We start from the raw sequence: 21,052 nt of genomic DNA, 5'->3' as shown, positions 1-21,052 counted from the left end.
TGTATCATGGCATTATTGAGGTTATAAAAAATGGAATTGTGTAATCTTAGAAAAGCAAGAGGTCCATTCCTCCCCCCAAAAAGTACCACTGGAATTTCAGATATGGAGGTTTCCCACTTTTTAAGCAATGTGCAATGAGAGCAGGTAAGTAAAATGTTCACCATTGTTGTTCACACCTGTATCCTTGCAGTTGACACTTGTGGTACTTCATTTCCAATTCAGGCACATAAATTCAATTAACGCAGATTGTTTTGTGTGTTCAGTGAACACTAGTTTAGAAACAAGTACTGTAGTTGCATAAATCTCACTGGAAATGACCTATGTTTTGCTACATATTTTGTTGTTGCAGTGTTAGGATTAAAAAGTTCTTTCATCCCTTTGAAACTTAAAAATCAATATATACGCATGATAAAGTCTCTAGAGAAATGATGGTGTCGACAGCACAGTATAGCACATGCTGCTCTGATATTTGAATGCCGATCATGACCAGGTCTCATTCTGGGATTTTCCAGAACTTTCCATGGCCGCCAGCATCTTCTCTGCATCCTCAGGTGAAAGGCCTCCTTCCTTTTGGAACACCAATTTCAGCGCGTCACACACACCACTTGGCATGTCTTTTGCATTTCTGTATAAAGTACAGGACTCTTAAGGACCATTCATGTGTAGTGCAAGTGTGACAAGTTTTTAAGCCCTTACCCAGCGATGTAGAAGTAGGCACCTTTATTTGCAATCAGGTCCCAAATGAGTGTTGCGTTCTCTCGCACACGCTGCTGCACATAGACTTTTTCTTCCTGGAATGACAAACACAAATACTATTACATGATAGCACTTTGGAATGAATTGTGGCCAGTATTGCCACATTCGCCACTGTGCTCTGTAACTTTACATAAGGCCTTAAAAAAAAAAAAAAAAAAAAAAAAAAAGCAGTTCCAATTTCCTATCTTTAAGAAATAGGGGTTGGTAGTTTTTTTAACAATACGTTTTCATTTACCAGTTGTAACTCGACCTCTAACAGGCATGTGGAGAACCACGTCGCTGATAAGATTTATTACGTGGTGTAAAATGTTAAGAGTCAGCGGGAATTTTTAGGCTTTTTTTTTTTTAAATACCTAAGTAAGCGCATTTGTCATGTAAAAGCAAAATTGCAAGCCAGGAGAACGGTAAAACCCAGACGAGCACAAATAGGGACACTCGCAGATGTCACATGCCACCCCACCAGGTACAACCTCTTTAAGGCACTTCCATGTACAGACGCTGCAATATGTATGTATATTCTTGCCAAATACTCCTGTTTTGCCATGGGTACAGTTATAAGATAACAATAATAAGATAAGTAGATAACACGGTTTTGTCACAATCTGTTTCAGTAACAAATTAGTTAAAGATCATCCCATGTTTTAGTACTGGAAGTACTCCCGTTTTGAATGCTAAATAGTTGAAGTCTTGTGAAGGGTTAATCACATAATTCAAGTCAACATGAATAATTCATCCATTCATTTTTTTAGCTGCTTATCCTCAAGGGTTAGTGGAGGAGGGCATTACAGCTTTCTTCATGCAGGAGGCGGGGTACACCATGAATCGGTTGCTAGCCAATCGCAGGGCACATAACTATTTGCACTCATATTCACAACTACAAGCAGCTTTGAGTCTTCAATTCACCTAGCATCCATGCTTTTGGGGATGTGGAAGTAAACTTACGCAGGCACAGGGAGAACAGGCAAACTCCGCACAGGCAGGCCTGAGATTTGAACCCCGGACCAAAGAATGGTAAGACAGACGCTCTAACCAGTTGGTCACCGTCCCCAACATTAATATACTGTACTTATGAGTAACGTTAGCTAATAAAATGTCCCTCGCTTTATTTTGACAGGATTGTTTTAAGTGAAAGTCTATCATCATGGCAGAATGTGAGGTTTTAAGCCACATTTCTACCAATTTTTTGTTGTGGGGCTTTGACACCACCCACCCCACTGGGATTTTGTCCTGACCCTTGCTACTAAGCTATATTAGTTTCAAAAGTTGTCAGGTACAAATTTTGTATGATAGAATGTTGTTTGAAATTGGTTTTTCTGTTCAAATATATGTATTTAATTTACTACTATATATCATTGAATTTTACTTATGGTATGTCTGGAATGTATCCCCTGAAAAAACAGGGGTTAACTGTTATGTGCCTTTCATAAAAAATGAGGACACCTTTCAATTCTAGTGGTAGGAACAGTAAAAAGGATGGTAAAGACAAGAAACAATGACTGGAATAGGATACAGGTAGTACTAAGTAAAAGCTAAACAGAGTAATAGAGTGACCTGGTCGCGAGAGAAGGCTGTGAAAAGGATCAACTTTCCAGCTTTCGTCATCTCCTTCCACTCACACCTGAAGTAGAAGTCTTTGGACTCAGATCGACAACCAAAAAAAAGCACATTGGCTGTTGCAATGAGAAGACAACAGTAGGTGACATTATTATGAAGTCAGCTATCAATGTGATTGGTCCTCAGTGCTCTGAGGTCAAGTACTCACCATTTTTACCCTCAGCAGTCCTCTCTTGTAAAGCTGACCTGAAAGGCGCTACTCCTGTTCCTGGCCCAACCATGATGACAGGGGTGTTTGGTTCTGTGGGAAACCTAAGCGTTCCCTTCTTTACCCAGAGAGGCACATAAACATCTTCTGGAAAACAATGAAGCACAAAAGGCAACACTATTACGTATTTTAAGGTTCAATTGATTTTTTTCCCCATGTACATTAAAATTTTGAGGATATTCTAAAAAAAAAAAAAAAAAAACAAAGAAATACATTATTGTTGTTGTTTTGCATGTTTATCAAAACTGTGTCCCAACAAACTAAATCTTAGTCAAAGACAACACAGGTAGACAAAGTTTTTAAATTCTTCTTCTACTTTTCACTTTGGCTTCTCCAATTAGGGGTCGCCACAGCATGTCATCTTTTTCCATCTTTTCTATCTCCTCTCTAGTTTCCTCCCACATCCCAAAATCATGGATGGTAAATTGATTGAAAACTCCAAATTGCCACAGGTGTGAGTGGGAATGGGTGTTTGCTTATTTGTGCTCTTCAACTGGCAGGTGAGCACTCCAGGGTGTACCCTGCTTCTCTCCTAGAGTCAGCTGGAATAAGCTCGAGCACACCTGTGACCTTAATGAGGATAAGCATTACATAAAATGGATGGACAGAGTCAGATGAACGATTGAGATCCTAATTGAAATCCCCTGAAATAATTGCTTGGCTAAATCATGCAGGATTTGTAAAAAACTGTAAAAAATAAAGACCATTGTATGAGTATGTGTGTAAAATAGGACTGCTAAAACCAATAGAGTGCAGTTAGAAAGTTGGTAATTCATCAACCACCGCTTTCTCGTCCTGCTTAAAACAGGACAGTTGTAGCTGGGAGGGGAGGGAAAGATTGTCCCCTCAAATCTCCCGACTTGTCATTCAGTACCTGCAATTGTATGTTGCAGGGTGGTTAGGTTCTGATACTGTCAATAAAACTGAATATTTACCACCACTTTAAAGCAACATTTTTTTATTTTTAAACAAAGCTTTGATATTAAATTTCATTAGATCGTGCACATGGTAATATACTGAATACAGTAACAATACATAAATAATGACACTTCAATAAAATAGAATTAAAAGTGTAATACAGAAATATGCAATAGAATCATTGTGAACTGTAAAGACGCTCTTCCTGAAGTGGAAACACAATTAGGTTTAAGAAAATAAAAATACCTTTTGTGGGGTCAAGGGAAGCCAACCAGGTGGAACAGAGTCCTCTTCGTGGTTTAAACAGTTTGGTTTTGTATTTGACCACAGCTACCAGGATCTGGAGCCTGTTTGAAAGAGCCTGTGTGGGAAGGAGTATGCCACTTAATGGAATAAGGACAATATAGACATTGGACAGATTTCAGAAACGTGCTGTTTGATGTTTGAAAATGCTGAGGTTGTGTGTACCCTGAGAGACGAGGCGATGGAAAATGAGCGGGGCTGGATCTCAGGGAAAAGATCCAGCAGATAGTCGACCTTAAGTTTTGCTGTTGTGTGGGGGAAGTCTGCCAAGACCTGCAACACAAGAGGATATTCAGACAGTGAATCCTAAACAGAGACATTAATTTTAACCCTAGAGAACCCATGAGATCACATATGACCCAGTGTAATTAAGGGCCCACTGTATAAACAATGCACCACAGTTACTCTTTTTACCCTTAAAGCCCAACGTCTCACATGTGTCTGCATTAACGACCTTATTTTTTGGTAGTTAATTTCCACTGGGTCATATGTGAACCATTTATCTGAACCATAAATAAATTAGTATAGTTTTCCAAATATGATGTTTTTGAGTTCCATTGATGCTTATTGATTAATTTAGTTAGTACATACAATTTTAATGTCTTGGGTTCTCGAGGGTTAAAAGCGTTAAAAAAAAAAAGAAAAAAAGTACCTCCAAACAGGGTAGTTCTAAATATGACATAGTATAAACCTATCCAACAGTGAGATGAATCATTTTAAATTTGACACAAAAATAAATCAATTACATTTTTCCACAGCTTCATCATTCATGTCAGTCATGTGATTTGTTAGTTTTCAGATCATCCCCCACCCCACTCAAATGAGTAGATGCCAGCATCACTTTACAAGCTAACATCAATAATGTCCTTAAGTTTGTATAATTAATGTGCCTCAGTTTGAAATACACTGTATAGTTCAAATGAATGCAACAATGAGGATCTACAGTCTATAATATAAATATTCACATTCACAGCTACGGATTTAGTCTTAAATGAAGCTCATGTATGTTTTTAGGATGTGAGAGGAAACTAGTGTACCTGGTGAAAACCTACGCTAGCAAGGGTAGACAACATAAACTCCAAATAGGACGGTCATAGGCGGGACACAAACTCACAGCCTCTGATCTGTGAAACAGATGAACGGACCTGTCAACCACTGTGCCCCAATGTAAAATTCTCAAGAATGAATGCATTATTGTTTTAGTCAAAGTAAATTTCTGTTTCGTATTTTTGGCTATCTGACATTCATGCACTTATTCAACAAGATAAATCAAGTTAGTCACCTATTGCTGAGTTTTTGAGTTTTTTTTTTTTTTTCACTAAATACTTACACTTACCGTAATTATTTGGAGGCCTACTTGAAACTTTTACTTGACTAACATTATTCCAAAGTAATATTTTAAAGGGGAAATCCACTGGTTTGCATTAACAATGTATCCAATAGGTCATGTAATATGTACTCTATTTTGACGATGTGATGTTAAATCCTCTCTCATTTAATTGTTTTGAGAAGATTTTTTAAATTGACAATTACGTATTTTCAGAGGCGCCGCCGTTTTCGCGAGTCACATGACCTATGTGCACGGATGTGACGTGTTACGTGCCGCAACCAAGGCTCGATTACATCGGAAAGCACTATGCCCAGTGCTGATTTCTTGGATTTATCCTCATCTGATGAAGAAATAGTATCAGTTGATCGGGTAGATGGAGAAATACTCCCATACACAGCCGTGAGCAGCTTGGCCCCTCGGTTGATCAGGAAAATGGAGGGATACTTCCATACATAGCCGTGAGCGGCTCCCCCGAGCCCCGGAGCTGTGTCACTCACGGCTGTGTATGGAAGTATTCCTCCGTCTTCTCAGTCAAATGATCCTGGTATCTTCTCAAAACACTAATAAATGAGAGAGGATTTAAAATCACATTGTCAAAATAGAGTACATATTACATGACCTATTGAATAAACTGTTAATACAAACCAGTGGATTTCCCCTTTAAGTTGAAAGGAAAATTTGGGTTCTGTACTCACCTCTGGATCTAGAGTGTTCGGATTCGCATTTGTAAAACAATTTACAGACATTACAGTCTTATTCACTCATATTGTAATTCTACTGATGTTTTTCTTATTCAATTTTTTTGTCTTTCTCAGTGCTTTTGAAGGCTGTTATATTGGATATTGGAGAAATGCTAGTCTAAAAGGCAGTGATAATTACCCTCTCAAACTCATGAGGTGCAGCATGGTTTGTGTGCGCAACTGACATCTCGATTTCCATGTGTGAATGTGTTTGAACTGTGGGGTGTGCAGCACAAAATATGGCAGCCTAAAATGATTTTCCCCTTTTCAATGATCCATCCATTTCCTTTGTCGCTTATCCTCACAAGTGTTGCTGAAGTGCTGGAGCCTATCCAAGCTGTCAACAGGCGGGAGGCAGAATACACCCTGAACTGGTTGCCAACCAATCGCAGGGCACATGGCGACGGACAACAGTCGCACTTACAATCACACCATGCAAACTCCACCCAGGCGGGGCAGGGATTGAACCAGGGTCCTCAAAACTGTGAGACAAATGCTTTAAAGCTGCACCACCGTTTCACCCCGTTTTTCAATTATAATTTGTAAAATGCCATAAAAATTCTAATTGTGGAACAGTCACATAAAACATCTCAATGTCGACTGAGCCATTACCTCGAGTGCAGTGCGCCGGGGCCGGTTGCAGTAAATGTGCAGTTCCTCCTGACCTTCTGCTGAGCTGAACTCAACCAGCTTTTCACGCTCCAACTTGTCATTTGAGAAGGTAGAAAGCAATTCAAAAAAGGAGCGACGAGGCACGGCTGCGATGTCCAGGTAACTCTCCACCAGATAATGCAATGTCCATGGTTGCTGAAGCCTTGCAGGAACTGAGCACATGAGACTTTTAGTTCTAAGTATTCTTCACAATAGTCAGTTCTGTAACAATCAGGTTCATGCCATTCCATCAATGGATTTTCTGTAATACTTATTCTAACTGGAATCGGTGGGTGTGCTGGATTCTATCCCAGCTATCTTGGAGCGAGAAAAGGGGTACACCTTACTTGATAGTGAAAAACCTTAAGAATTCTGCTTGACAGCAGAGGATAAAAATAAATTAATCTTTCAATATGAAAATAAACCAAAGTAGAGATCCAGATCAACAAAAGAATGGCTTCACTATATGAGGATTAAGGTTTTGGAAGGGCACAGACCTGGATCTAATCGAAAAACTGTAGGGTGACCTGAATAGGGCTTTTCAAAGGAAAACCCCTCACAATCTTACATATTTGAAATGTTTTTACAAAATACACAAATATTGTCATATGACGTATCTGTGTGAAAGACTCAACCCCCCCCCAAAAAAAAAAAGTTGTGAATAAAAGGATAAGGTGCTCCAGCAAAGGATCACTTTGCTGCTGTGTATATTTATGCAGCCAGATTATTGTATTGTATTTTATTTTTGCCCTGAAAAGATTTCAGTATATTTTTCACTTGAGTTGTACAGGTAATTGGTCACATTAAAGAAGGAAAAGGTTTCAAAGTTATCCTGAGCTTTTTTTTTTATTTTTTTTTTTTTACATTACAAAAACCTGGCATTTCAACAAGTGTGTAGACTTTGTGCCCTTGCCCATTTACGGTTCACCGTTCGCAAATTTTCACGATTGTAGAAGTCTTAAATTCTCTTCTAAATAGACGAGGTGCCACATTAGACATGGCACTTTAATGTGGTGGACCTTATGTGCCCACTGAGTTCTACATTTGAAAACAAACAACAAGGTACACTTAAACACACTGATTACCGTATTTTACGGACTATAAGTCGCACTAGCCAAAAATGGATGATAAAGAAGGATAAAAATATAAGTCGCACTGGAGTATAAATCACATTTTTGAAGGGAAATTAATTGATAAAGCCCAATATTAAGAACAGACATTTCATCTTGAAATGCAATTTTAAATAAAAATAGAAAAAGGGCTGAATCGGTGTACGGTATTGCTAACATTGCATGACAACAACGAGTTGAGAACGTGCCTTGTATGTTAACGTAACATAAGTTATTCAGATAACTATAGCATAAAGAACATGCCAACATGTTTACCAAACCACCAGTGTTACTCCAAATCAATAAATCCAATAAAATCTTCATCCCTGGTGTCACTTCTAAAATAACTCCGCCAACTTCAGAGGCAGACGATGCCCCGCTTCCTCTTCTATGTTGCGTTCATCAGACTCATTGTCAGTTGCAGGTAAAACTAGCCTATTCCAGCAAAAACCATCCCAATAGGATGGTTTTGGTTGTCACGGAAGCCCTATACTTTGTCGAGCCATCCAATGACTTCCCGGAAAGTTGCACACCGCATTCACCCAGTTCCCATGAAGCTGGGCTCTCCATCAGTCATCCAATGCTCCCACAGGTTTTGCAAGACTGCCTTAAACCTCCGATTCAGAGATATCAAATGGCTGGAGTATTTTGGTTAAGCTTCCAGGTATGATGGCAGGTATGGAGTTCAAAACATTTAATTCATTTTTAAACCGTGGCATGATGTGCGCTCTTATGCTATAGACTCATCACAAGCAGAGCTTTTTGCGCTTTAAAGAAGCCATCCGGATGCTTAGTGTAGCTGCATATTTCACTACATGCAGTTTGTAATCTGCAAAATAAGATTTTGTCTTCAATACCATTTTTGTTCAATCCTTCAACTGTTTTTATAAGTTTCCGCTAATGGTGAAATTACAAATTTTTAGAGGTACAGAAGTAGAAGTAGAGAGCCATATCATTCTCAGTGATATCATTCCCTTCTCACACACATACCTTTGCTCAGCCAAATTTATTGTAAATGTCACACACCAACATGATGAGAAAATCGACTCCTACAGAGTACCAAGACCACAGGCCCATTAAATTAAATTAAATTTAAAAAAATCTTCCCACACACACAGACAAACTACGAGTTCGACCAAGTCTTGTCCTGTATGTCACAACTCATCTAATGCAGCACTGAAATACATGATTGCAACTATGAATCAGTAGCCATGCTAATGTCTGATATTCTCTGTTCAGTGTGACGGGACAGTTGAAGCGTTGATACCATTTGTTTTCAGGACACAAGATTTCAGCGACATCACTTATAAATTACCCATCAATGTATGGCTTTTGACCCTTCCAATGTTCGAAGCCACTTGATATGATGCAAGCATTTGTCTCTGGATCCTTCATTTTTTTTTTTTTTTTTAAACACATCTGCTTTTGTGTGTGATTTTTCAAAGTGACTAACTTGTGACTGGGAAGTTTGGTCCCTTTTGGAAATTCCAGTTCGATGTTAGCGTGGAGTGAGGTCAAGTAAAGATTTGAAGCGGTGAAATGCAACAGACATATGAAACAAAAGGCAGAGAGTGGCTTGTTGTTACTCTAAAAAAAAAAAAAAAAAGAAAATGTACATGAGGTGTCCCACTCATCCGGTTTTCATACACGTATTTTTAACTGCATTTTTCCCCGGCATTTTGAGAGTGTAATTGAAAAACTATTTTATCCAAAGATCACCATCCGACTGGGAAGCTTGACTTTATTCAATTCAAATTCCTGTTTTGTGAAAACACCGTGCTAAACTTTCCTCCTGCGGTCACGTGACAGAGGTCAAGAGACACATGGGAGATGTATTCTCTGTGCAGAGGTCATCCTGCTCTGTGTCAACTCTTCCTTCTCTCGCTGCACAGCTGAGCTGAATGGCAGGAATAGTAAAGGCCCTCTTCCCCAGTCACCATTGTGTTTTTCTTTTCTTCTCACCCTCCCACTGCACAGTCCCGTCTCCCTCACACGGCAGCGCACAACGCCCACACACACGGTACCAGTAACAACAGTAATAAAATCAAGCAAAGCGTTCACGTAAATACTGTAATAAACACGAGCAACGCTCACTCGTAACTACTGTAATAAACAAAAGCAGTATATAAAGAACTTCTATATGCTTTCATGCCTTCACAAGAGCCACCAGTAAGGAGACAAAGAGCCGCAGGTTGGCCACCCATGATAGGAAATTCAGGTGCCTTGAAGTCCAGTTGGAGCGAGAAGAGCAGCAGGGAGAGTAAAACTTGGAAGTGTCCCAGTTCTGATGGTGGGTGTGGATGAGGTGATGTCTCCCAGCCTCACCTGCTATGTCCTCCCTGTCAGGAAGTTGTAGATTCACTAGCAGATGGCAGGCGAGATGCTGAGCTGGAGAAGCTTGGAGGAGACGAGTTCAGGAATTATAGTGTTGAACGCAGAGCTGAAGTCCAGGTGTTCAAGGACGAAGCGCAGACCCACGTTGACATCGTTGCATCATCCACAGACCTGTAAACTCGGTAGACAAATTGCAATGGGTCCAGATGGGGAACTGCGACTCTCTTGAGGTGGTCCAGCACGAGGCGTTCAAGGGACTTCACGACTACAGATGTCAGGCCAACAGGCCTGGGATTGCAGGTTTCTTGGGGACTGGGATGATGGTGGAGCATATGAAGCATTATGGTACTTCACACAATTCTAGAGAGTTGCTGAAGATTTTTGTGAAGACTGGAGCAACTTGGTCTGCGTAGACTTTGAAGCAGAATGGGGACACAAGGTCTGGGTCCCCCGCTTTGTTAATCTGCTGCTGTTTGAAGATAGATGCATCTCACATCCTGTTCGTGCATGGTCAACTGAGAAGTTGGAGATGTTGAAGTAAACGGCGGTATGACTTGGTGTGTGTGTGTGTAGTAAAAGTGTCTCTTTCTAAACCTCTAGGGTTCTTTTTTTTTTTTTAACCTCACTGAGCATTGTGCACTGCGCTCTTACAGGATTCTTTACAAGATGACTACTCATTGGAAGCAAAACAACAATGCTGAACTTTTATTTGAAGAAAATTTACCATGGACTAATAAGACTTAAAAATAGTTTTGTAAACCTTTTCTATCATCACACAAGTCAACAATTCCCAACTGTAGATCTTCTGATCATTTTTCAGCAAGGCATGGCACATTAAAAACCATGGTTTAATCAATTTTCATTGACTTTACTCAAGCTTAGCTCGCTTTTGACTGATCGACCTCTGAGAATCTGTACCCTACGAGGTTCATTTAACGTTTCCTCCCTGTCCTATGAATGTTTGCATGCTATTTTCAATAATATGAAAACATAATTGTGTGGTATTTGTAATGTAGAAATTTAAGAACATCCAAAGGATCCACATACTTTTTCCTCTCATGGTAGCTTGGGTGTAGGGAACAACTTTTCTAATCAGGGTCTTATCTTAAAAAGCACTGCGTGATGACATAGAAAATCGATGGCAATTTAGATTGAACTAATAACTGCCTTAAACTATAATTTGTGCAGATTACATTTCAAGATGCTGTTAATTTCCATCAATAAATTGGTTGGAGGTTTATCTGTTGAACATTGACTAACATTCATGAATATATTGATGATATGAATGCCTACCTGTAGAGCCATCTGTTGCTTTAAGAGAGAATTTGGCCTCTGGGTCTAATCTCAAGAGTTGACATAGTTCCTCAACATCTTCGATTGCGTTGCAAGGACGCATCATAACAACGTCACCTGGATTAAAACTACACAGACCAGCAAATGATCAGTGAAGTGAATTACATCCAGAGGAAACACACAATGCGCAGGGAAACCATGCAAACCAGACACAAGAAGCCCTGAGCCAAGATCAAAATCCAGAACCTCTCGACATTGAGGCAGACGTGCTAACCACTAAACCGATACAGTAAGATGCCGGTTTTCATCTAGATTCACAATTACAATGGTTAACATTGTATGCTGAATTTTCAGGGGTAAGTGATTCTACTGTGAATCACAATGTGGTTTAAGCATCGTCCATTTCAATTGTTTCTATTATCTAGAGCAGTGGTTGTCAAGCTGGGGGATGAGCCTCTAGGGCAGTGATTCTCAAACAGTGTGCCAGGGTACATTAGTGTGGCGTGAGCGCTCTTCAGGTGTGATGTGGGAAATTATCCAATTTTATGTAATCGCTAAAAAAAAAAATACATTTATTCCAAGAAATAATGTATCTTTATTTATCTATTTATGCCAGTGAGGCACAATGACAGACAGAACAACAAAATCCTCTTCTACTATATGGCAGGAAGTACATACAGTAATTAATCGATCCATTTTTGTTGACATTTACTTTTGTTGGTGTGCCGTGGGATTTTTCAATTGTAAAATATGTGCCTAGCTCTATAAAGGTTGGAAATCACTGCTCTCGGCGGAGGTGCGGCGGTATGACCAAGGGAGTGTGGGGCGAACATGAACACATTTCAGTATTAAGTTACACCCAGCAGATGTAATTTTACTACTGAGCACACAATCCCAGACCAGTGACTGATATGACAAATGAAATGATGAAAGACGTAAAATTTCAGCATGAAAAAAGAAAAGTAACAAATTTTGTTCATTCTTGGTGGGTTGATAAGTTCGCCATGGTAATTTTTGAACTGTAAAAGTGACAAAAGTGACCACTGCAGTGATTATTGCAAAATAGCCTAAGTGTATTTATGGAGAAACTGTGTGTGCGTGCATATGTGTGTGTGTGTGTGTGGGGGGGGGGGGGGTGTAAAAAAATCTAATCTTCAAAAGAGATGATTGTAGAGAAAGGGGGGATGAAATTGGCAATTGCTGCTCTCTGAAAGGGTTTCTCAAAAATAAAAGGGTCAGACTTACTTAATCGTGGATCCCAGGATGTCAAACTCAATGTGCCTCACATCTTGAAAATGGTTTGGGTGAGTTACTCTCTCATTGGACAGCAGTTTGGCATAAAAAGGTTCCGACTGAGAGAGGCCACCTTGTTGTGTCGGAATTATTTGACAGTCATCAGTCTTCTCATTTGTACCATCCAGGAAGTTAAAAGTGTAAGTTGGTGGAAGCCTGATGAGAAATGAGATCAAATTTATATATTTTACAAAACAAAGCAGCATTTTAAGTTCTTTTGAGGTTTGACAGATAAACATGTAAAATTGATTAAACTAAATTGGTTTCTGAGCATAAAAACAAGTCAGTACTCACGGCTCATCTTCCCTCAGTGGGACCATATCCGAAAAACCTAGATACAGAGCAAACACTTTTTCCCAAAATGATTTAAGCCATGGATCAATCACAGCATCAGGCCTGTTTTGAGAAACATTTTTAAGTGACTTTGGTAATATGAAGACAGAATGTATGAATAAATCAAGTCTCAGATGAAGTACTGAGACATCTTACACCACCACCCAAGTAAAGATTCTCCCACAGCAGGTAAAATGAGAACTGAGAACTCATTGAAACTGAAAAAATGCACATTTGTAATAGTACATAGTTTTGTTTTTTTATGACAGGGCTAATACATTTATTAAGCAATGTATATGGTGTGCAACATATGCAAGCAACAAGTAAGGAAACAGTCACGAAAAATAATAGGAGCGACATTTAACCCAATCATGGGCAGCGTCCCATTTTTGGAACATCATGATTTTCATGCATTATATCCTTCAGTATATCAAAATATTTAAGTGTTTTAATCTGAAATCATAATTTTGTATCAGGAGAGGATAACTCATCGGTCAAAGTTAGCACGGAGTTATTTCCCTTTTCTTCCTGACCCAACATGGCTGCCTCAAGTTATCACATAACTTAACCATAAATGAAAAAGAAGTGGTATTTCCTTGATTGTGGCCTGTTAGGAGAGTTTTTCTCCATAAGGCAAAAAAATTGCCACCCTGCCCATGAATAGGTTAATTTAATTCATAATGACACCTTCATATGAAATTCAGTTCCTACAATAACTGGCATCAAATTTCAAATGAATAGGTCTGTAACAGCACTAACTTTGCTAGATCTCTGTGTGTATAGGTGTATTACACACACAGGCGTGCATTTATGGTACTTCTATAAGGTGGCCTAAAAGTTAGTGACCCATTAAAAAAAAAAAAAAAAAAAAAAAAATCCAAATATTTTTGTTTGTCAAGATTTTTTTTTTCCCCAGAGCATTTAGAGCTACCTTCCCAACATCACCATACGCAATACCAGACACAGCCCGAGCCAAAACACGATTTCAGGAATAGTTAGCCGTTTTCAGGAGCAGGATGCAGTTTGTGATATTCCAAGATCTGGAAGGCCTTGTACGGCAACAACTGTTGAGAATAACTGAAAATTGGAGTGAAGCCTGGAAGAAAATCCATGCATTTCAAAACCGGAGAACATTGCCAAGAAAAAAAAAATTAAAAAAAAGAGTTTTGCGTTCCTCCTAACAGAGAGCATTGCACAAAATGGACATGCTTACAATTAATGATTAGAAACGCAATATTGAGGATGAAATTTGAGCCATAAGACCAAAAATTCTTTCAAATGTAATGCAAAGTGTGTTGGATAGGACTGTCAGTACGAAACCGAAAATGGAATGCTTGGAAAACATTTTTAAGATTTAAGACATTTTGTTGTATATTGTGTTGTAATTGGCAAAATGTATATTGCCAAAACTCTCATAAGTATCATTTTACCTGCTGATGAAATTTTAGTATAAAATTAAAAAGGGGCCTGTAATTTTTGGGCCACCCTGTAGTTGTGAAATTGGTGCTGTGGAATATCACACTCACAAAAAAAAAAATACGTAATCTAAAATAAGTACCCTTAAATGTTAATTATCCAACAAAATAATAAAAATAAGTTATTTGTCTCATGAACACCAGGCACACATGTATCTATGCCACTTCTACTTGTGAAACTAGTTCTGTAAAAAAAAAAAAAAAAAAAAAAAAAAAAAAAAAAAATCACACTCACTAAACAATTAGGTAGTCTAAAGTAAGTACCATAAAATGTGTTTATCTGGAAAAAACAAAAAAAAAAATAGTTACGTCTCATGAATACACATTTTTTCCATTCCTGATTAATTGAGCTCATTTTCTTATGGCCCCTTACCCCAGGTCATGCTGGTCATCAGCTAGTCCGACAGGCAGCAGCAGAGAGGCACCCAACTGTATAAGACGCTTGTGAAGCTTCTTGGCCACAAAATTGAACCTACAAACAAATACAGAGTAAAGACTTGCTAAAGATAATGAGTCATTTGAATGAACACTATAGAGCACCTACGGCACCGAAGTCACATGACTGGCCATACTGTTGGTCAAGCAAGGCATTGCTCAATGCTAAGTCGGTTGGAGATGACCTGAAAATACGTTGTATAGCACGACGCCCAGAGTTTTGTCCGATATCGTTCAACATTTAGAAGGTGATAAGAAATGAAGGTACGTTGAAAAATGAGAGACACTTGGCATAGAGGACCCATATTTAATGTCAAAGTCGATGTTTTCGCGGATAAGAAATTGGACTGTTAATTTGCTTCTACTCATCTTGGACAACTGGATCTACACATGTATCTGGTGAGTAAATTGTCGAGCTTTACATGGAAGAGTTGGAAAGCGTAGAAAAGTCTGGACGCATACAAATATTTCTTTACTGGATCTGTTCTCAACGGGGAGACGGCTCGTGAACGGGGAAGTGCGTTTGGCTACACGTTAACCTTTGCCGAAATCCATCAATCTTTTCAGGTAGTATTCAATACAAATACCAATATTTAAATAAATGACCCCTAGTTTTACACAAACTTCCATTCATTAACTAAGATTGGAAAAAAAAAGAGGACAAGCGAGTCGGTTCCTTGGTAGTGTTTCCCAAGAGGTTTTTATAATGCCAAGTTGGCTCATTTGAGAACAATGCGGGGGCGTCTCTTACGTACACGGCCACACATTAAACTTCAGTAAACCTCTTCGTGACAGACGGTTTCTTTTAAAAATATGCATTCTTCATAAACAAGTCCAATGTGTATTTAAAAAAAGAAAATAAACCACTGGGATAGGCTTCAGCCCCCATACACGAAAGCGTGTTGCGGCCACACGTTAACCTACATAAACCTCGGTTTATTTTCTTTTTTTTAAGTACGCATTGGACTCATTTGAGAAAAATGCATATTTAAAAATAAAAAGAATCTGTCGGGGAGAAAGTTTAACGTTTGGTCGGAACATACTTCCGTGTACGTTTGAGACGACTCCCTGTCATTTTTGTTTGTTTTTTTTAAAACACATTCTTCTTAAATGAGCCAACTTAGCATTATAAATACTTCTTGGGAATTTGAGGTTGAGAAGAATAATGCCGACCTGAAATGAAGTGATCGCTACACAGTCGTGTATTTGGTTGGGCACCATCCATCACGTTTAATTGCTGAAATCCATCAATCTTTTCAGGTGGTATTCTATAGAATTACCTCTTTGATTACCTGTCTTGTCTGTTATAACAACCAACAGCACAACAAGTCTCGGGCATTGTGAATATTCTCGTATGGTATGGTATGGTATGGTATGTCCCCCACACTATCGAGCAGCTCTTTTTGACCGGCAATATGGCGACATGAAAATGGTGACGTCACGTGCACGAGCTCTATAAAGACAATAGTGAATCAGACTTACTTTGGGTAAGAGGAGTCCCCAAGGCCCAGTACAGCACAATCCAGCTGACACAGAGATCCAACAGGTAAAGATTTTCTGAAGAGAAACCTCCAGAAATTCTTTGGTGGAAAACATACATAGTTGTTTAGTTGTACTTTTGACTTTATACTGGATTTTGCAAATTGATTTCCATGCTTTTATATACACTGATTACAAAAAGTTTGATATTTGGTGTGCAAGTGAAATTCCAGAACAAACCTGAAATGCACTATTCCCTTTACTTACTTAACTTAATTCGAGCGTCTGCAAACGTTGAATGTACATGACCAAATATTCTATTTTAGTACTTTTTGCACCGCATGCTTTCCTTGAATAAGCTAAGTTCTATCTTCACAACAGGTCTTTGACCCATGAGTTTGCCAATACAATTCTATGTTAAATCAGAAATGGTATTTTCACAGTCCTCTTTATAATGCTGGTCACATTTTGACATCATGAGAACAAGGTGACACCTGACATTTTATTACTATTACCTTGCCATTGTGTGGCTTCAAACAGAATGTTTCCAGTGAAGTGGCCACTGAGCCTTGATTGTCATTAGCAGGTTGCAAAAGAACTCTAAAGAGACTCAAGGAGTCACAGAAAGACAGTAGAGGACACCCATGGAACTTTATTGGTGATCAATAACTGAAACTCATGTTTGCGATAATTATTGATGAGTCTTTCACGTCGCTCTACAGGATTTTTGTCCCACTCGTAAATCAAGCCTCGCCTTCTTTTCCTTCATACAGCGGTTCACAAACGGCTATACAGATACATATACAGATTCTGCACACAAGTGTGATATGTAACACGAAAATAGGAAACTGTCAATGACGAATTCGTCTTTGGGTTATAATATAATGTATTATGCGGCTTCTCGGTCTTCCTCTGACTCTGGAAAGATCTCACTCTAATATCAATGGTTTCTCCGTCGATATGCATGTAAATACCATTGAAATACCCCTCGCTGAAATACTTGAAGCCCTGCTGTCTGCTTTTCAACGATATTTCACTGTTAGCTAAGAATGCGAGTGAGAAATCAGCCGGTAAATCGGACAGTTTCGCTCTATTCTTTTCTTGCTGCGCCGCCCTTTTTGCTAATTGCTTGTCTGACGTAGGAGCACGTGGCGTGACGTCACTTCAGGAGGCGTGGTTAAGTGCCCTGTACGGAGGGGTCACTTGTTTTAACTCTGCTACATGGGAGGGTTTTCTAGCATGAACTGAACATGAACACCAAAGCATCTCAATTGGATTTAAAGCCGTACTTTGACTTGGCCATTCCAAAAACTTTTTTTTTTTTCTTTAGCCATTCAGAGATGGACTTGTGAATGTGTTTCAGATTATTGCCCTGTTGTGTGATACAAGAGCACTTGAGTTTGAGAGCACAAAGTGATTGCCGGATGTTCTCCTTCAGGATTTTCTGGTGCGCTGCAGAACTCATTGTTCCATTAGTCACAGCAAGTTGTCCTGATCTTGAGGCAGCAAAACAGTGCCAGATTATCGCACTGGTCAAGGATGAAGTGCTGACCCATGTTGAATAGCATCATCCGCAGACCTAATAGCTCATCAGACAAACTACAGTGGGTCCAACTGGGGAACTGCGATGCTCTTGAGGTGGTCCAGGACGAGGCGTTCACGAGACTTCATGACCACAGATATCAAGGCAACAGGTCTGTAGTCATTTAGACCTGAGATTACACATTTCTTGGGGACTGGGATGATGGTGGAACCTTTGAAGCAGGTTGGTACTACACAAAGTTTTAGAAACCTGCTAAAGGTGTCCCAAAAGAAAACATACTGAGTAGGTGAGAGCTTACACTGCTGTGAAAAGTATAGTTTTTTTTTTTTTTTTTTGCATAATTATCAAAAAGGTTTCAAATCATCAAACACATTTTAATATCACTCAGAGACAACCCAAGGGAATAGAATCCGACAGCAAGAGAACCTATGTGGTGATCCTGTTCGTGGACTTCAGCTCTGCATTCAACGTCATCACCCTAAACTCCTGTCCTCTAAGTTTCTCCAGCTCAGCATCTCGCTTGACATCTGCCTGTAGATCTATAACGTCCTGACGAGCAAGACACAGCAGGTGAGGTTAGGGGATACCACCTCATTTACACCCTTCAGCACTGGGACACCCCAAGGTTGTGTCCACTCTCTGCTGCTGTTCTCGCTCTACACGAACGACTGGACCTCAAGGCACCAGGCAGTCAAACTCCTAAATTCCACAGATGACACCACTGTCATTGGGCTCATCAAAGACGCTGATGAGTCTGAGTATTGACAGGAAGTGGAGAGGCTTTAGCTTTGGTGTGGTTGACACAACCTGGAGTTGAACACACTAAAGACTGTAGAAATTATTCTGAACTTCAGGAGGTATCCTTCGCAACAGCTGCCCCTCACAACTGTTAGGTGTCAATCGTTGATACCTTCAAGTTCCTGGGAATTACAGTCTCACATGACCTGGAGTGGTAAACAAACAAACAAAAAAGCCCTGCAAAGGATGTATTTCTTGCAGGATTTGAGGGCGCATGGGCTGCCAGAAACGCTGCTAAGACAGTTCGGCATGCAGTCATCAAGTCAGTACTGTGTATGTACCTCCATCACAGTCTGGTTTTGGGTTGCTACAAAAAGGACAAACTCCGACTTCAAACAACAATCAAAACTGCTGAACGGATTGTTGGAACCACCCTACCCACCCTTGATGACTTGCATGCCACCCAAACTAGGACAAGAGGAGGCAGAATCCTACCGGACCCTCCACATCCTAGCCACCTGTTCTTCCAGTTCCTTCCATCGGATAGGCGCTACCAATCTATGCAAACCAAAACTTGAAGGAATTCCAACAGCTTCTTCCCTGTTGCAAATAAAGTCTTACATTCTCGTACACCTAACAATTCCACTGTAACATGCTGCCAAATTTCTGCCTCGAGTTATTGTCATCACATTCTGCTGGACTACTTAGTATTAGTATGATATATGAGGGATTACCTCACGAATGCATACACGGCTTGAAGTCTTGACATCCTTTGTGGCATGGCATTATTGCACTGGACTATCGCTCTAATGGTCATTCCATCTACTTTAAATGCAAGAAGACTCAGCATCGAATCCTGCACAACTGAGTTAAAAAAAAAAGCTGAGAGGTGGCCCTTATTATTCAAGTTTTGAAACTTGACTTTATATTCTTAATTTTTTTTAATTCATTCAAATTTTGCAGGCTTGTTAACATTACTCTTCTGTGTTGTGTCAAAATTACATGCCCCTTTTTTGGGTCTGGTTAATGTTACTTGAATAATATACTAAAAAGTGTATAGAATACAATATATTTTAAAACCGTTTGACGAACTAAATATTGTACAGTGGTCCCTCGGATCTCGACCACAATCCGTTCCAGAAGGTCGGTTGAAAAGTGAAGCGTTCCAAATCTGAAGCGCATTTTCCCATTACAATTAATGGAAAATGAAATAATGCGTTCCAAGCCTACAAAATATTTTTTTTTAAACTTTTTTTTTTTTAGCTTTTCCTGTTCAACTGTTTCAAATGTCTTTGATGGGGGTGACTAACCCCTTTTTTTTTTAAATCAAAGAACAAATCTAATGTAGACTGTTTCTGCCGTCTTTTGAGCACCTTTTGAAGTGGTTCTTAACAACGTCAGTGACATTTTGCAGTACTCTGCAACATTCTGCTTTGTTAGGGTGATGGAGTTTGACAAAATTATGGATGGACATTTGGCACAGATAGCTTTTATATCAGCACTTGAGACATCCTTCCTACATTCAGCCTCATCAGGCAATATCTCCTCCAACATCTTCTTGTTCACAAAAATAAGAATCAACTTTGCGACCTCCTCCAAGATCTGTGGCTTCTTTAGCAATATCACTTGTTTTTAGGGCATCCTTGGATTTCAGAATGGTGCTGATCATCAATTTCGCTATGCCATACTTCTTCGATAGCTCAGAGAAACGCACACTAGATTCGTATTTGGCTATCAAATCCTTCTTGAAGTCGACAGTTTTAAGCACCACTTTCCTTTTTCATCACTAGCAGTTCCACTTGCCTTCTTTGGAGCCATGATTGGGGGTTAATATTGCTCAATAGGAATAAAAAAAAGTCAATAGCGAGACACGTCAGGTTGAGCCCACAGGAGGTTAAGGAAGGAGAAATTTGAGTGCGTTTTGTTGCACAACACGTCGGCATCTTGGCTTAGCTAGAATGAATGGTCTGTAATGGTAACCACTGGCGACATCAGGGGCGGCGTCAAGGATGTTTCTTCCATGTTTGGCTGTGAAAGCCGGCACATATCCAGATTTTGCTTGGATTTAAAACATTTTCTTTAATTTATTTTATTTTTTCAATGTCCAAAATATATGTAATAATACAACTTCATATTGGAGGGTTTATTGTACATGTGAATTTTGAACAAAGTTCTCCTTTAATAGGGGACCTTCTCTGTCTCATTTTGCTCTTAATATTGTTATATACAAAAGGTGCGAAACTAAATTCGGACTTGCCCATATACTTTAAAAACCCATAGAAAACGATTGCTAAATAATCAGTGATGCAGCAAGGGCATAAAAGATGAACTGGAATATAGGAAAGGTTCACTGTAGTGCAGGCGTGTCAAAACTCATTTGCACATGGGGCAAAAATGGGATGAGGATGAATTTGAGACAAAAATTAAACTTTTATATAAATGTAAACCATAATAGAGATGAAACAATATTATTCCCAAATCAATCAACTTAAAAGTTAAA

At 39.3% G+C, this 21,052-nt stretch overlaps 1 protein-coding gene across 2 annotated transcripts in view; it reads right to left on the bottom strand.

Annotated features, from left to right (window-relative positions):
* Positions 1 to 384: 384 nt before the first annotated feature.
* ndor1 (NADPH dependent diflavin oxidoreductase 1) overlaps positions 385 to 21,052 on the bottom strand; it is a 28,405-nt gene continuing 7,737 nt past the window's right edge. The window contains exons 5-16 of one of the 2 annotated variants that reach the window (XM_061801635.1): positions 16,275 to 16,372; positions 14,731 to 14,829; positions 12,844 to 12,945; positions 12,502 to 12,705; positions 11,257 to 11,384; positions 6,482 to 6,693; positions 3,965 to 4,072; positions 3,743 to 3,857; positions 2,519 to 2,665; positions 2,308 to 2,426; positions 697 to 791; positions 385 to 625 (exon numbers count right to left, since the gene is read on the bottom strand). In XM_061801635.1, coding sequence (XP_061657619.1) covers positions 481 to 625; positions 697 to 791; positions 2,308 to 2,426; positions 2,519 to 2,665; positions 3,743 to 3,857; positions 3,965 to 4,072; positions 6,482 to 6,693; positions 11,257 to 11,384; positions 12,502 to 12,705; positions 12,844 to 12,945; positions 14,731 to 14,829; positions 16,275 to 16,372 — 1,572 coding nt within the window. In that variant the 3' untranslated portion in view covers positions 385 to 480. The remainder of the gene's footprint in view (positions 626 to 696; positions 792 to 2,307; positions 2,427 to 2,518; positions 2,666 to 3,742; positions 3,858 to 3,964; positions 4,073 to 6,481; positions 6,694 to 11,256; positions 11,385 to 12,501; positions 12,706 to 12,843; positions 12,946 to 14,730; positions 14,830 to 16,274; positions 16,373 to 21,052) is intronic. The other variant, XM_061801636.1, reaches the window with a different exon arrangement.

The sequence above is a fragment of the Syngnathoides biaculeatus genome, chromosome 17 (assembly GCF_019802595.1).
Source record: "Syngnathoides biaculeatus isolate LvHL_M chromosome 17, ASM1980259v1, whole genome shotgun sequence".
Taxonomy (NCBI): domain Eukaryota; kingdom Metazoa; phylum Chordata; class Actinopteri; order Syngnathiformes; family Syngnathidae; genus Syngnathoides; species Syngnathoides biaculeatus.
Note: the sequence above shows the minus strand (reverse complement) of the source record. Positions and strands in the feature narration are given on the sequence as shown.